Below are 17,148 nucleotides of genomic sequence, written 5' to 3'. Positions count from 1 at the left end.
ACCACGGCACAGCGTTGGAGAGGCAGCTGGAGGTTCCTCACCACACACCCTCTCCCAACACAGGCACCCACAGTACCTCTGTTCTGGAAGATGGAAACAGATTGGCTGCAATAGCAGACCTATTCTTAGTAAATCTGCATTTCAGTGTCTTGGTTTCACAGTACAGATACTGTTTGATCCCTGTTGCTCATTCTGTCACATGCTGGAGGACAGTTTCCAGTGATTTGCTGCCTCCACTCTCACAGCAAGAGTATTGCCAACTTTTTCTTTGGATACTTTTATGTCTGGCTAAGCCTCTGTGCTATTTATTTTGGAGATAATAATATATTTTCATGGCAAAACTGTCACAGATACATGTACTTAAACAACAGCTTCCAGATACTGGGAGATTTTTAGCATCCTTATCACATCTTCATGGCCCATCATGACCTAGCTTTTGCAATCCCCAACAAAGTCAGTATTACATCTCTTGATACCTGCCAAGCCTTGGTCGAGCAGATTCACTGATAAAGAGATTTCTGAAACTAAGTATTCCAGGATCACAAGATGTTTAATGGTACATAAAGTATATAAAAAGTACTTCTGGCTGCATGCCTGCCATCACTGTATTCCATATAGATGCCTTCTCAGATATTCTACCTGTTCACCTTTTGTTGACAGAACCATAGAATTCCATTCGAAGTGAGGAATCTGTAGAACAGAATCACACAGACTGCAAGTTAACATAAGCCACATACCCCTTACAGCAAAGAAAAGGCTTCCTGTTCTCCATTTGGAAGATATTTTATCACCTGCATCATTCTATAAACTAGGCATGTTCTAATACTGAAAAGATTAATTTTTCAATGTAAGATTCTTCTTTCTGTAAGAACAGTCAATTTGCTTCCAAAGAGCAGCACAGTTGCAGAGATGTAAAGCAGATGCCCACACAATACAGGCTCTGACAACTCCATTACACCATCTCCCACGTTCTGAAACCTACATCAGGAGAAAAATCCCAGGTGACTATAGTTTGTAATGGTAACGTATCAAAGTGGAGTGGTGGTTCAGGAGCACGTTTACGGTCAGAGCAATATGAATATTAGGATGATTATCCTTTTAAAAAAATAACCAACCCAAACTTAAGCTTACAGAAGGATTGTAGCTAAAATTAGAGTAGGTGAGTGATTATATACACAGGATAATCTGCATTCATGAGCCTCTGTTACCCAAATGCTTCTACGCTGGGAGCTGTGAGCTCTCTCTGTCCCCTAGTCTTCCCTGTCACAGCACTATCACTGCAGCAACCACTAGCATCCACATCCTGCCCCAGCTGTCTCTCTGTCACTCAAGGAGAGTATGTTCAATCTTTTCTACTGTCAAAATCTTTGGTGAGTTGAACCCAAACTCTCATTTCTCTTCTTCTCCTTCACTCAGGCTACCTGGATATTGCTGGTTTCCCTGCAGTAAGGCAGGGCTGACAACTTTTGACTTCAGTTCTGCTGCAGCCACTCTCAGAGAATGGACAAGATCTATGAAACCCTTACACCATTTTGAGAATGCTTGGAATTTCCCCTCTAAATACAAAAATTGCTCTCACCCAGTAGGTGCTTTTAACTATTCAAACTACCTTTGATACATTTTCCTTGCAACAGATGTAATCTGCACTATGGATACAAATCACAAAGGACATAAAATATTGCTCACCTGAACTACCCGGTACCCCAGCATTTCCAGGTGTCGTTTTTTTGCTGCAGTTTCTCCTTTCAGATGACGTGAATCTTTGCTAAAAGCTTTTGAATCAAGAAATTCTAAAGCAATTCTGCAAACAACAGAAATGTGCCTTTATTTTCATGTCCTACCTGAATAGTAAGAAGTGCTATCTCTAGTTCAACACTGAAAGTTGCAGCAAGACTGTTACCAGTTAAACCTGACAATTCATAGAATATCACACTCCCTGAAACTAGACTAAACATTTTCCTCACATTTACCTAGAGATATTTAAACTTCTCATGATTTAGAAAGAGCATTTCTTCCCTGCAGCTGTTTTTATTGAAATGGCAAAAGCAGCTAACCAGCATTCCCAAGACTTACATTTGAAGAGGGGGGAGGAAAAGACTGTTCCAATCTCGCTATTCAATCTTTTGTTGGAAAGAGGCTGGGAGGAGACACAACTGGAACCTCAACTGGCCAAAGTGATATTCCATACCATATAATACCATGCTTAGGAATAAAACTGGGCAGTTTTTTCAGAGTAGCCATTGCCCCGGCACTGCTCTGCTGGTTGGGAGTGACTCTTGCACCATCTTTCCCTTTTTATTCATTTTTTTCCTTATTTCTTCTCTTCACTTATTAAACTGTCTTAATTGCAACCCAGGAGTTTTTAGTCTTGCTTTCACCCTCCAGGTTCTCTCTCTCATCACACTGCAGGGGAGTGAGGGAGCAACTGGGTGTGAGTTCAGTTGCCAGCTGGTGTCAAACCCACCACACCTAGGAAGGCCAAACCTCATAAGGTGGAAAAAGGAGCAGAAAAATCAATAGCCTAGGGGTTGCAACAACCATTTAGGACATAAGCATTAACATTTTGGTCTAAATTTGGAAGAGCTAATGTGCAAAAATGTGATGTACCAACCTCTGAGCTCCTGGTGGCAGAGCCTTTCTCCATTCATCCTTGACATCATGGTTCAAATGTATTCCCTTCACATCATCCGAAGGTATATTCTGAGCCATATAGGAAAGGGGTTTTTTATTTTCATCTAGAATGCACTCAAAATCTGCAAGAAAACACAACAGGCCTGTTGACTGTCAAATAAAAAGTGAAATAATCTGATTTGTACAGTGTTTACTTTTAGAAAAAACTAAGAGATAACCATAGCTAGAGATACCCAATATTACTTATATTATGCAGAAATTTTTAGAAACTCTATTTTATACAGCAATTTCTTCTTTGCAGCATTTTGTGGCCACATCCCCAGAGGCTTCCTAATCTTGGTGGTAATTATCAGGTCTCCATAACAATCCTCAGAGGATTAACTTTTCACCTATTTCATAGTAGTATGGCGTGAGAACAGACATTCTTGCATAATGGCTCCCTCCTAAGATCTCTGTCAGCATTCTGTGAACATGCTGTCGCAGGGGATTTATTCGGCTACTGCCTACAAAGACAAAATCAAGAATTCATACATTAAAACTTCCACAGCCAAAGTTTTGAAAATAGCATTTTGTGATACTGCATTTTTGACAGCAAGCCCACTCAATTAAAGCTTTTCCACAGATCCCGGGTGTTATTCCATCATAATTTAGAGACCACGTGATCACCTTTTAGGCGGAAAGTGGCAGGCGCCTATTAAGCATGAATTTCAAATCCAGAATTTCCATCAAAGGATTTTTCCTTTTCACATGCTACAAACATTTCTGTTTCAGGTTACGCCCCTTGGATTTTGTTTGCTTTTAATCATGCTTAGACACTTACTTAAGCGTTTTCTTATGTTGCATCTATTACAGGCACACCATGCTTCCTGCCCCTTCTCTAGCTGTTGCAGATTGTTTAATACTTTGCTCCATTAAACCTCTTCAGTCTCAGAGATAAAGCAGCTGAGTTCAATGGATAGCAAAGCAGATCTCCCCCATGAGAATGAGAGAAGGAGATACTGAGTGTGAATTTGCTGGATTTTCTGAACTGATCACTATTCTGAAAGACCTCAGCTGCTACGCTTAATCCCTAGCCTACTTCTTCATCTCGTATCCTTGATGGATCTCGATCCTTCTGAGGAAGATGTCAGCAGTAAGTTCAAAATGAGGTAGCAAAAATGTTCACCTTGAAAAATTTAAGTCAAATGCTCAGTCTTGTAAGTGAAAAAGGGATCCAGGTGACCCATCTACTCCAGCAGACAATCCTAATGATCTTCTTCTTGCCTCTCCAAACTCCATGCCAAATACACTGTTTCTGTGTATTTAGATTTTATTTCTTATGAAGAAATGCCCCATCTCTGTTACATGAATTATCACAGGGAAAACTGCTTTGATATCTGTCACACTACTAAGCAGTTGCACTTTTCAAGAATGCATCCACAGCGGATAGTGGGGGGCACCTTTCTGAGCTTCTATTGTGTGCTACTGTCAAGATGACAGTTTTTAGAAGTGTCTAGCAGACTGTTGAAAACAGATGATGACTATTAACAAGGGCAGCTTTTCATCTCCTCAATTACTTACTGTTGCGAAAGACGCGTTGGCAGTAGTACTCATGAAACCAGGGGATGCGGAACTCTGGGCTTTCCAGACAGACTGCTCTGTTCAATTTCATGAGGGCTGAGCAGATCCTCTGCTTTAGGGTATCAGGCAGGACTGAGTTAAACAAAATGAAAAGGTGTGAACTGAAATGTGAAAATTGCCACAAATGGAACTAAATGGCTACCTCTGAATTCTTTACTAGAAAGGCAAGTCATCTATGCACTACGGCATTTATAAAATTCATGCTGCAGAATCTTAGAAAGGTTCTCAAAATCCAGGAGGAAAAAAATTTAAAAAGCAGTTTTGTTCAATATTAATAACAGCAACACAGAAGCATTTTAAACTCTCTTCTATCATTTAACTTCTAATGAAGTGTCTGAAGGCAAAATGGCAATAGAACACTGATAGCAGACAATGCACATGCAGAGAGGAAGGCAACAGTCAGACAAACAGTCTCATATTTAGAGAGGAGAGACTGGTAGGACTCATTTCTTGTAGAAAAGAATCCCACATGACTTCTTGAGCATTGTGACTATTTCTAGTAATAAATACCACACTCGGGTAATTTCATTTCCAATAAAACTGAAGAATTAATAAACACTGAGTGCAATAAGTTGCCTATGAAATTTGTTTTAAATTACCTTCTCTCATCTGCAATACATCTGTAATTTTAAAACAAAACATGCATTTTTGTTCACGCCTTCCCTTCTGCACTGAAATAATGACTGGATTATATAGAGGAATCTTTCCAAAAAACTGACTGGTTTTAAGAGCAATTCTACTTCTCAAGTCATATACAGGTCCATAATCCCATTTTATGCCAAATGCTACATAATCAAATTCATCAGAGAGCTATATACCTACCTTCAAGCTGAGAATCCAGTTTGCTTAGGAAAGAAACATTAAATATCCTCGTTATCATAACTGGAGGAAAATACCCAGCCACTGCCAAAACATGACCAAGCAGCACCAAGTGGTGACTTTCAAAACAACCTTTAAAAGTCAGACAGAAATCCATATTAACACATGACAAAGCTGAAAGGGTTTGCAAGGCCCCTGATCCCCCCAGTCATCCAAGTTTCTCTCTTATAATACTAAATTAACACGCGGGGCAGAGTAAGAACAACCTCTGCTAACTACGCTAAGGCATTAAGTAACTCTTACCAGGTCTTTGCAGGAGGAAACTAGTTAGTCTTTAAAAAAAGGCAACTGTGCAATATTTCAGTAGATACAAAATTTTCACAGTTCTGTGAGGCTGTATCATCAACCAATTAAAAAAAAAAGTCTCTACACATTTCCTCTACAACTTTGCCATTTCTTTGTGATGAATCACAGAATGTGATTCCCAAACAATGATTCCTTGGGGAATGCCACAACAAGTCTATCCAATAACAGCACAGCGAATTAATCAGAATTTTCACTTGCTTTTTACTACACTTAAGACATTTTGCTAGTCCCTCATCAACAGTAATATTTAAAGGGTGAAATGAAACTAGAAAACCCAACAGAATCACACACTGAATCTTGACCATGGTTTAACCCCATTAGGCAGAGTATGAGTAGGAATGTACAGACACACTTTGTTCATTGCTTTAAAAATCACCATTCTATTCCCATTTTTAGTCAGTATAAATAATACATTTGACATCAGAATATCTTTGTCTAATGCTCTTACTCAAGTTTGAAGTAAGATGTTGGATACAAGTCTCAAATAACTCTTCACTGGCAGGAGGGTCATAATTCAGAGCAGAGAAAAGGAAGAGAATAAAATAGATTTCAAAAGGGTGGATCTGGAAAAAAAAGACATCTTAAATTAAGCCACTGCAAACTATCCTAATACTGCTCTACAATCAAAAAGGGGTCTAGAATTATTTCTGAATTGGAAGATTTAAGATTATATGAGCTATTTTCTAATTTTTTTTGCCAACTTTTCGTGGAGAAAAATATTTTTAAAATAAAATACAGAAATTATTAAAATTACAGCTATTTCATGCAGATGATCCCAGTGTTTGTGTATACTTAAGACTTTAAAAGGCTTTTTAAAAGGCTTCACATTAAATGCTCTTGAAGAAATGAACTGTCATAAAATGAAATCAAAGGTCTATATAAATAGCAGATTGATAAAGAGAGAAAAAAAAAGATAGCAAGAACACAGTAATTTTGACCATAAAGACATGCTGTTGGGGAAATCCCTGGAAGAACGAGTCAGGTAAAACATACACTGTGATATGGCTATTTGTAAAGGAGTGAAAAAAAATTATTTAAGATAGTCAAATGTGAAGCTGAACGCAAAGGATTATGATTGACCTAACACTGACTGATTGAACAATAAAATAAGAAAGGAAAATTAAAGAGAAATAAGTGCAAAATAATATACATGAAAGCAAACCAGCTTTGAGTGAACAGAAAAGAGATAAGCTCCAAATCAGGTACACTGAAAAAGATTTATAAACACTGTGAATTGTGCTGCAAAATGCATTAATTAGTAACCCATCCTTTCTTACTGAATGAGTTATACAGTGATAGAAAAACTGCCATACCTTGTCTATGTTTTCCACAGTCACAGCAGCTATTCTGTCAAGTAATGAAGGACAACGGAGGTTTGTTTTCATGAGAAACAAAGACAATTGCAATACATTTGCCCATGTTATTTGGTCTATCAAGCGCTGACACATGGCCACAGTTTCCTCACTGAGGACTTCTTCAAACCACTCTGCGTTCACATGGCTAAGTTCTTCCAAGAAAAGATTTAAGTTGTTGGCTTTCTGAAGCCTCTGAAATCCACACTCATTTAGCTTTTGTAGAAGCTTTACACATAGCTCAGAACTGTTTTGCCAGTGCAACTGGTCATAATGATTCCATTTGACAAGAGCTGTAGCAATGCAATTCAAATGATGGAGCCTGCACTGAGGCAGGACTGCTGCTGCTTGGTTTATAATGATTTTGTCCACTTGAACTGAAGGAAGCATGGCCAGAGCACGAATTATTGCAGCAGTATCAGCAGGTATAACACTAGATTTTAAAAAACTGGAAGAGAGCGAAATGAAAACAGACCATCAGTACTAACAAAGTGCAAACATTTAAAACCAAAAATTACATGCATAAAAATTCTATTTTAAAAGTCAAAAGCTGCTCATCAAATATAAAGTAAGTAGAGTATTAATGATATGGTAGAAATTCACATTTAGTGACCACCATCTTTTTTCATTGAGATGAACTTCTTTCTTCTAATTTATTCAAAACTGAAAAAGGGAAGAAGAGCGGGAACATCTCAGTCAGCTGGTAAGGCTTCAAGTGTTACTGAAAAACACAGAATTTCTTAGTAAGGACACAGTCCACATTTGCTAATGGAATCTGTGGGTTTCTGGGCCCAGATGATTTCTGCAATTTCTGTTCTGGGGAGCCCAGCTTCTGAGGTGCCTAAGGAACACAAAGGCATCATCCACAAAAGACACGTACGGCCATGGCACTGCATTCCTATAAGGGCTAAGCAATAGAAGCAACAGTGGCAGATCTCTTCTCCTGCGATTCCAGAAACAGCTTCCCTTTCTACGTTGCACCTGTACAAGCCTAGGAACTAATAAGACAGTTCTTTAATCAAAAGCAGAGCACTTCTGCTTTATGCTTTCACTTGTCCCAACCACGCATTCTTATTGTATATTTTCCACCGCTTCTTCCTCCAAACATCAAAGAAAACATTAATATCTACCCTTCCTATAAAGTACCATTCAAAATTTCCTGTTCAATGTCATTATATTGCAGCAGCCAAGAGGCCAAAAAAAATATCTATTTTAAAAAGATCTAATCACTACTAGCAGGTACTATTGGGTCTACAGTCAAGACAACATCTGTTTCGTAACCTCTGATTTATGTTTTTTAATAGAATCAAATACTTTTAACAGTTTGTTACTTCTTCATATTTTATGGAAGCAAAACAGTTTAACATCTTAGCTTGTTACATACGATACTAAGCAGACAACTGTTAAATGCTTAAATAGCCACATTTCCAAGAACATGCACTTACCCAAATAGTAACATTGCTAGTTTGGCAAACAGCTCCAGATCCTGGCAACGCAAACCCACCAAGTACTGCGTTAACTTTACCAACTGCAATACATGATAGCTGTCCAAGTGTTTGTGCAGAACAGAAGTCATTCTGATAAAATGAAAAAAAAGATTACATGGTACTATGCTAGCAGAGAAGATATTGCAGAACCCAACACCAAGAAAGGGTGTCCCCTGGTGTGCAGTACCTAGGTGGAGGTTTGCACACACCAGCACTCCTTCCCACCCTAGTTTTGATGGTGTTCCACAGCAATGTCTCTTCACATAGCTGACTTGCAAAATTAAAGCCCCCTTTGCAGCAAAACAGCTACTTCACTCTAATAATTCCTGTTGCAACTTTACAATCATTTAAATTCAGAGTGAACCAAGAACACAACAAACTAGAACAGCAGCATCAGCTACAGCATCACTGTACCCATTCATGTACTACCAGTTGCTACAGCTACTTCGGTTACAAGAGGAGCTTGGATTTGTAGGGAAAGATAATACCATAAGACAGTGAGATTCAAGGAGAAAAAGCATTCATTCACCTGGTTTTGCCTTTAATACCACTTTGCTTCACAGTACTGCTTGTCTTTTCTTTCCCCAAAGATCTAATTTGTTCATTCAATTACATTCAATCCAGTTATTGCTCACAGCCTGCACTTAACTCTGCTGCATTTGTTGACATTTCAGATGCTACATCTTCTGTGCACAAAACCTCAGCTGCTTTTCTCTTCATTGCATGAAAGACACCACCTCTCCCTACAAATAATGTTCAGTTTACAATAGTCAAAATCTGTCCCAGGTTCTTAAAGATGCAGGAGTTCATCATTCAAAGCGGGGCACAATGACTTTTGAAGAAACAATTCACATTAGTAACAGGATCTCCTAGACAGGACACATTTTCTGCAGCTTACCATATTCTCATTTGTCTCACTAGTTCACAGTAACTGTTAGAGTCTAAGTTTACTCAAATAGGATAACATATAGGTTTTTGCTTATTTGCAAATATCACATCAACTCAGTAGGATTGAAATGCCCTTCTACAAAATTCCTAAATTGCCTCAAGTACTTCTGGGTCAAGCTGTGATATTCTAAAATCTGCAATAGCTAATTATACATCTATACATTTGTGTGCAAGTGACATACTCCACTTGCAACTTACTGGACATTATATAGTATTCCATACTCCATACTAATTCTCTAATTTGCCTAGAGAATACAACTTCTTAGTTGTATCAAAACCATTACTTTTTGAGTAGATGAGAATGTCTCCATTTCATTTTCCACATCGTCTTCAGTATTACCAATGCTTGGTGACTGCTAAATTCTTCTGCCATGCGTGCTGCAGTTACTAGCAACCTAAAGAGGAAACGAAAAGAAATATATCTTCTAAAATAAAAGAGCTGAAAATCTCCAGCAAAGACTGCAGTCAATTTCTTTGTTTAGGGGGCAAAGAATTAATAGACCACTTCAGGAAATACAGGAAAACAAATGCCCCCAAACTAGAGACCTTTGTTCTGTGGACCTTTCTACTAAACAGCTGATATGTATGGTACAGATAAGAGATGAGAGTGTGTCAGAACAGCATGTATTGCTCTGATGCAAGAAATCAGCAAGTCCAGCAATCCTGAATGTAGACAAGATGCAGGGAAGGTACTCTAAGACACTAAACAATTCATCAGCAATCAGCAAGTTACAGATAACAGAATCAAACAGCAGTTGAACTGTTTCTACGGCAAATAAAGCCAATGGTTTTTTCTACCTCGCACTGATTTTTATTTTAAAAAATAAATAATTTTAAAAAATCTAGGAAAATCTTTTGGAACTAAATCAGATATGGCAAAACCAACACAGGCTTGCAGTGTTCTGATCTCTGCAAGTGTTCATGAAGAAAACTCTGAAAATGTGACTAATTGTAATTAATACAGCAAATTCTGCCTAAAACTGCTGACTTTGAAAGACCCATGACTAATACCACTCCCAAATAGGATTCTGTAGCACAAGAAAAACAGGCAGAGAAAAATCTGCCACACAATACTATGCTTTAATTGCTAAATAAATGCTGAAGTGTTCCCCGCTGACAACCTTTCACACAGAATAGGATGTAGAGTAAATTCAGATAGGACAAGACCAAGGCTGTTTCAGCTACTGCCAGTCTTAAAAGAAAAAAAGCAACACATACTACTCACTGTGTGTATTTCTCAGGGGAAATACAAAGATTTTTTGCTAGCAGCCCCTGTGAAAGGAAGGCTGTAGTGTAAGAAACAGCTACAAGATGGCCTTGCATAACAGCACTTACTTATCCCTTCATTACTGGATCCAGGTTTCTATGCAACTGTTTTAAGACAAACTGCTATGACAGTGTTTCCATAATGAAATAACGCTTTGCTACAAAGTTACAACTAGGAAACCTAACGCACAGCTCACTACAGGCTCAAAAATCCCTGTTTTCATTTCTACGCAAGACTACATATATAATAATACATACATAAATAATAAACTTACCTGTCTCTTGCCTTGGATCCCGCCATAGGCCCGAGAGCAAAAAATAATTTTGCAAAAGTTTCAGGATCATTATAATCATCTACAGTTTCAGACAGCAGCTGTTTAGCAACCAAGCGGAATTCAGCACTGTCAAAACCCAGCTGCTCATACTGTCCGAAAATAAGATTAATACTGTGTATATCAAGACGGGAGGCACTTCTTAGGAATATCTTGTTGCATTTTTCTAGCAATGGATGATATCTCAGTCTAACATTTTGAAGAAACTGGAGTATTCTTTTGGCATAGTTCAAGTGGAGTTCATTCTTCTCTTCCAAAAGCTGTCCAGCCTTGTGTAGTAACCGATCTCGAAAACTCTGTGAGATAACATCAGATATGCTGATCATCAAAACTGACAAGACCCTAAAAGATTCAAAAGATTTTACACTTATACATTGAACACAGTAAGTAACATGTTTTAGACACATTAAATAAACTACACAAGAGGAAGGTTAGTGAGGGTGTGTTCCTGGCTTCAGTGCAAAAAGGGAATTTAAATCTAATGCAAAAAAAAAAAAAAAAGGAGCAAAAACCATTTCTCCTCCTGAAGTCAAAATTCTTCTTTCAGTGATTTTCTGAAACAACTGGGATTTTTCAGCCATCCTTTGCTGTATATGACAAAAGTGTTTGCCTAAGGCAAGACCCTGACTTGCCCAATTCAAATTTGAAAAAACAATCTTTAACGTTCAATGGAAATCAGAGAAACCCAAACAACTCCCAAGAGACAGAACGGAGAGAAGAGCCATTGCCCCTCCTAAGAAAGAATCCTTTCCTAAGGGAATAAAACTTATGACCACAGGGAGAGTCATTTCTGTAAAGAAAGACAGTCTCATTCAATGAGTTCCATAACCATGCCCTGCACACATCCGCAAAAATAAGTGTTGGAACTGCTGGTGCTGTATAAAGCAGAAAAAAGAAAGCCTTTGCTACAATGGCCCAGGAGGAACAGAGGCAAGGAAAAGCAGCTTGTACTGCTTTGACAAGGGCCAGGTTTTAAGTCATTTTAATATTAAGGTAAAGCACTAGACATAATAGCAAGAGAACAGAGTCATTCAACTTGACAAAAAAAATGCTCTAAATAAAAATAACATTGTCTTTAAGACTCCTTATTGCTATTCGCAATAGTAAACTAAATCCATGCCATAGCAGAGAAACTATCAATGCCAAGGAAGAAAAATACCTTTTGGTGAACCAATAGCTTCTAAATTCTAAAAAAAAAAAAAAATAATAAATAAAAAAATCCGTATACAATTTAGAATCAGGATAAAGCAGTATCTGGTGTTTCTCCATTGAAAGAACATGATTTTTAATTGTTTAATTGGTTCTAAAGAAATTATTTGCAAAATCATTGGGAAATTCCTAGAATCATAGAATGGTTTGGGTTGGAAGGGACTTAAATACCATCCAGTTCCAACCCCACCATCACAAGCAGGGACACCTTCCAGTTCATCAGGTTGCTCAAACCCTCATCCAACCTGGCCTTGAACACTCCAGGGATGGGGCATCCACAACTTCTCTGGGCAACCTGTTCTAGTCCCTCATTACCCTCAGAGGAAAAAAATTCTTCCTAATAACTAATCTAAATCTCCCCTCCTTTAGCTTAAAACCATTACCCCTCATCCTATCCCTGCAATCCCTGATAAAGAGCCTCTCTCAAGCTTTCCTGTAGGCCCCCTTAAGGTACTGAAAGTCTGCTCTAAGGTCTCCCTGGAGTCTTCTCCAGGCTACACAAGCCCAACTCTCTCAGCCTGTCCTCTCACGGGAGGTGCTCCAGCAGCCTGCATCCACTGCTGCATAAATCTTAGCAGACCTGTCCACGAAAATCAATGCATGAATACAAATCATCTCTTTCACACAAACCTCACGCTGAAGAACAACCTCCAGTTGAGGAAAAGGGAGAATGTTCAGTACAGGCAGACCAGCAATCGTGACATATCGCTTCTCATGCCACTCAATTGCATTTTGACACTTACCTTATATCCTGTATAGAATCCAGTTTCATGTCCACAATATGAGCTACTTTGCCAAGAACAGGACTGAAATGTCTTTGTTGCTTGTATAAACACAGCGCAAATTTAGACAGAGCTGGCAAACTAAGCCTGTCAAGACATCAAAGAAAGACAGAAAGAATCTTTACCTTTTATTTCTAGTGAATAACCAAAGACAAAAAACTACTTTGACAGTTATAGAAAAAGTTAGGTTCAAATTACAAAAGAAAGAAACAAAATATCTAGGCATTTCCTATTTCATCACCTATAGTGGACATAGCCAAAACACCTAGGTATTTCATACTAAAGCATATTGCACATATGGAGGCCTACACAAATCAGAAGTTTTAATTTAACCAGACCAGTGTAAAAAATCTATAAAGATTACATTCTCAAGCAACAAAGTGAAATAGCTAAAATTCATGTCAGCAATTTATTACCTGATCGTCACTTTGTGTTCTGGCTACACTGAAGTTATTTACTTGTCAAGATGCCCCAGGTGTTAAGCTGAGAGAGGCAACTCCATGATGCTAGTACCAAGACTGACACCAGCTTCTGCCATTGACCCGAGATTAAAGAATGAAAATTACAATATCAAAAATAAATAAGTATCAAAACAACCCTACAAAAAACGACAACAAAAAAAAGCAAAGGGAAACTGTTGATGCAACAATATAAAAGATTTTTGCTGAAATTGAGATGAGCAAGGTTCTAACAACATTTAAGAGTTGGACAGCAAGCACTAAGATAAAACCGTAATATCAAAACCTGTGATTTACTTAAAACACACAAAACTACACAGGCAATGTATATCAAACTCTTAAGTGTCAGTCCCCATTTTTGCTCCATCTGAATCTCTGAAGCATTTATGTAGTGAAGTCCATCAGTACTCAAAGCCTCCATATGTAGAAAAATAATTCCCAAAACATTCAAAAATACAATTGATACTTCAAATACTCATGTAATGTTTAAAACATCCTGTAAATACTCTTTGAGAATTCTGTATAGCCTCACATGAAACAAATCACGCTTGCAACTTATCACTTTCACTAAGCATAATAGTACGGTACTTGCCTTTCTAATCTCTTCCATGCTTCTGTAACAAGAACTTCTGCTAGAGAATTGTGGTGTCCAACACTGAGCCTTAAGAAGAAAGATATAATAGTTTGAAGTTTGCTTCAAAAGTTATAAAGAAATAAGACCTATGTTCTTTCATTATTTACCATAATGTTTTACTTTTCTATCACTCCTTCCATTCAAAAAAATTACAGGCATTTGTGCATTAATAATCAGAATTCCATTTCCTGGGAGCGCAAACCAGATCAGTTCTGCCTGCATCTCAAAGAGTGAGGCACAGGACAATAAGTTGCCTGCATCTCAGTCAGAGTACAGAAGCTGGAAGAGGGCAATCTCCCAGCCTCCTTATGGTATGGCTTTGTAGCCAAAACTCCAACTCTTTTTATTACCAAGTACAAAATACATAGATACGGAATTCAACATAATGCTGTTTACCTCAGGATACTATACAGGGCATCCACTATGGCCTCATCTTCCATGTGTTCCACCTTGTCTTCTGCTAAAATGCAAAGAGTAAGAAACTGGGAGTGATTTCTTACATAGTTAATAGTCCGTGAGAGATGTGGCCTCTTCTTTTGCAGTTGCCACAGCATGTTCAATGCAATGCCCACATGTTTTTCAGAGAGCCTGGCCTTGTTGCTTCCAACAAGGCTGAACACTTCATCTTCATGGGTGCAGTTATTTATCTGGCTCAAAAGCAGATCACTACTCAGAGTCCGAGCTTGGTAACGTCTCACTGTAAACAAGAAAACCTGCCTCAAACAAAGCATTTTGCTTTGACTACCAGATGTCTTCAGCGTCCAGAAAGATTCGCTTTCACTTTTCACAGTAAACCACGTTGCTGCAAAGAACGAATTGTAAAACAGAAGATGGGTTTTCTTCCACCCTGTATGGTCACAGCGCTAAGAACAACTCAAATCTGAGGGACCTGTAATGAGATAGAATTAAAGCAGTTACGCACAGTTATAACTAGCAGCTAAAAATTAATATTTTAACCTTCTGGATAAGGTAAGGGTGAGAAAAACCCACAGCCTGGACTCTTCTCAGAGCAGCTCCCAACAAGGACAGCTGACGTGCTCACAACCACCCAGAAAAGTGAGTCCACTTGGCAAGTTTTCACATTTAGAAACCCGCCTTTAAAAAGCACGTGCGCTCCCGTGCTACAACTGAAAAAGCAAAGCCGAGATTTTTAGCAGGACTAGGACTAAGCCAAGCCGGGCCAAGCCAAGCCACAGAATCATAGAATCATAGAATCACCAGATTGGAAAAGACCCACCGGATCATCGAGTCCAACCATTCCTATCAAACACTAAACCATGCCCCTCAGCACCTGTCCCTTAAACACCTCCAGGGAAAGTGAATCAACCACCTCCCTGGGCAGCCTGTTCCAGTGCCCAATGACCCCTTCCATGAAATATTTTTTCCTGATGTTCAGCCTGACCCTCCCCTGGAGGAGCTTGAGGCCATTCCCTCTCCTCTTGTCCCCTGTCACGTGGGAGAAGAGGCCAGCACCCTCCCCTCCACAACCTCCTTTCAGGTAGTTGTAGAGAGCAATGAGGTCTCCCCTCAGCCTCCTCCAAGCCAGGCCAAATCAGGCCAGGCCAGGCCGGTCATGCTGCCCACAGCCCCCTAAGCGAGCCGGGCGGCGCTGGCGCAGGCGGGTGGCGGGGCCCGAGGCGCTACGGACGCGCTAACCGTGCTCTCGGGGTCCCTGTCCCGCCATTCCGGGGCCCCGGTGCGCCTGGTCCGCGGCGGGAAGGAGAGCGGCGCCGCGAGGAAGGGCTCGGGGAGGAGCCGGGGAGGGGCGGGGGAAGGTCGGCGTGGCCGCGGCTGCAGCGGGAGGAGCGTGGGCAGGGCCGGTATTGTGCCCCTCTGCTCCTCTCTTGTGACACCTCACCTGGAGTACTGTGTCCAGTTCTGGAATCCTCAACCTAAGAAGGAGATGGAGCTGTTGGAACGGGCCCAGAGGAGGCTACAAGGATGATCAGAGAGCACCTCCCATGTGAGGACAGGCTGAGAGAGTTGGGGTTGTTCAGCCTGGAGAAGAGAAGGCTCCGAGGAGACATTATAGCGACGTTCCGGTACCCGAAGGGGCTATAAGAAAGCTGGGGAGGGGCTGATCACAAAGGCTTGTAGTGATAGGACTTTAAATTGGAAGGGGAAAGATTTAGACTAGCTATGAGGAAGAAATTCTTCACACTGAGGGTGGTGAGGCCCTGGCACAGGCTGCCCAGGGAGGCTGTGGCTGCCCCATCCCTGGAGGTGTTCAAGGCCAGGCTGGATGGACCTTGGGTAACCTGGTCTGGTGGGAGGGGTCCCTGCCCATGGCAGGGGGGTGGGAACTGGATGATCTTTAAGGTTCCTGCCAACCCAAGCCATTCTGTGATTCTAAAAGCAGCCTTTTGTGGCACCTTCAGCACATGGTTGCTACACCCCTTTACAATGTGTGGACTGTCCCACTTTTCATGGCTGTGTGATGAAGGATCAAACTCAAAATTTAAGAAGCTGTGTTCTGCCTTTGTTTTGTTACATGTAGATATGATAACAAAAAGAAGGACTGGCATACTGAAAGAGATCCAATATGCTACTGGAGCCTCCTGCTTGGCTGCACGCTTAAACTCAACCCATTCTACGATTCTATGGTTCTCTGATGGCCTGTGGGGCAGGGCCTCTCTCCCACGGCACAGAGCTGTGGCTGCCAGCCCGTGCGGGTGCAAAGTGTCTGCCAGTGCTGACCTCGGTGAGAGATGCTGAAGTGGCGAAGTCCAGCACCCAGCTTGGTTAAAGGAGAAAAGGAAGGAATTGGTGTCATCCACACAACTTGTGAGACCTCCCCATGCCCACAGAACACAGACTGAGAGTAAGGACTTCGCTAAACTTTTTACTTGTGACTTGTCAAGTACATTTGGATGAAATCAATTAATAATGCCTAAAACAAATTAAAAATGCTGGGTAAAATTACCTTACATATTAAGCTAGACGTGTAGGGGAAGACAAGATTTATCAAAGCTTGCTGTGCTGAAGCCAGTGTTGATTTACCAAAGAGCAGTCACCAGCTTCATCAGGATTTCAGAACTCAGAGGGGCCCATTTCTCAATTTTTTTTTTTCCCAGAAATCCAGGAGAAACTGTGTTTCCCTGCTTCCAACAGACTTCTTGACAGCCAGCCCCAGGACTGTCATTCCCGTTCCTACTCCTCCGCCACCAGTCCCAGTATCGTGGGTCTGAATCACAGCACCTTCCAAGGAGGTTCCTACTGCTGTGAGAGTCCCAGTTAATGCTGG

At 40.3% G+C, this 17,148-nt stretch overlaps 1 protein-coding gene across 1 annotated transcript; it reads right to left on the bottom strand.

The window, feature by feature from the left end:
* Positions 1–486: 486 nt before the first annotated feature.
* Positions 487–15,614, bottom strand: FASTKD1 (FAST kinase domains 1). The gene is made up of 15 exons (XM_069861153.1): positions 15,561–15,614; positions 14,301–14,793; positions 13,863–13,931; positions 12,774–12,899; positions 10,765–11,163; positions 9,508–9,618; positions 8,234–8,365; positions 6,750–7,236; positions 5,885–5,999; positions 5,074–5,202; positions 4,192–4,323; positions 3,021–3,134; positions 2,612–2,753; positions 1,687–1,801; positions 487–690 (listed from the first exon to the last, which is right to left on the bottom strand). Exons 2-15 carry the CDS (start codon positions 14,633–14,635, stop codon positions 601–603), a joined length of 2,496 nt encoding a protein of 831 aa, XP_069717254.1. The 5' UTR covers positions 14,636–14,793; positions 15,561–15,614; the 3' UTR covers positions 487–600.
* Positions 15,615–17,148: the final 1,534 nt, after the last annotated feature.

This window comes from Phaenicophaeus curvirostris, chromosome 7 (assembly GCF_032191515.1).
Source record: "Phaenicophaeus curvirostris isolate KB17595 chromosome 7, BPBGC_Pcur_1.0, whole genome shotgun sequence".
Classification (NCBI taxonomy): domain Eukaryota; kingdom Metazoa; phylum Chordata; class Aves; order Cuculiformes; family Cuculidae; genus Phaenicophaeus; species Phaenicophaeus curvirostris.
The sequence above is the reverse complement of the archived record's forward strand: the minus strand, read 5'-3'. Positions and strand labels throughout refer to the sequence as shown.

Excerpts from the sequence above, each read along its gene's own strand:
- FASTKD1 (XM_069861153.1), bottom strand. The coding sequence starts at position 14,635 with ATGCTTTGTTTGAGGCAGGTTTTCTTGTTTACAGTGAGACGTTACCAA. Across the intron at positions 6,000-6,749 it reads CTGTGGAAAACATAGACAAG|ATCCACCCTTTTGAAATCTA; the intron begins GTATGGCAGTTT and ends TTTTTTTTCCAG. Across the intron at positions 5,203-5,884 it reads ACATCTTACTTCAAACTTGA|GTTGTTTTGAAAGTCACCAC; the intron begins GTAAGAGCATTA and ends TGACTTTTAAAG.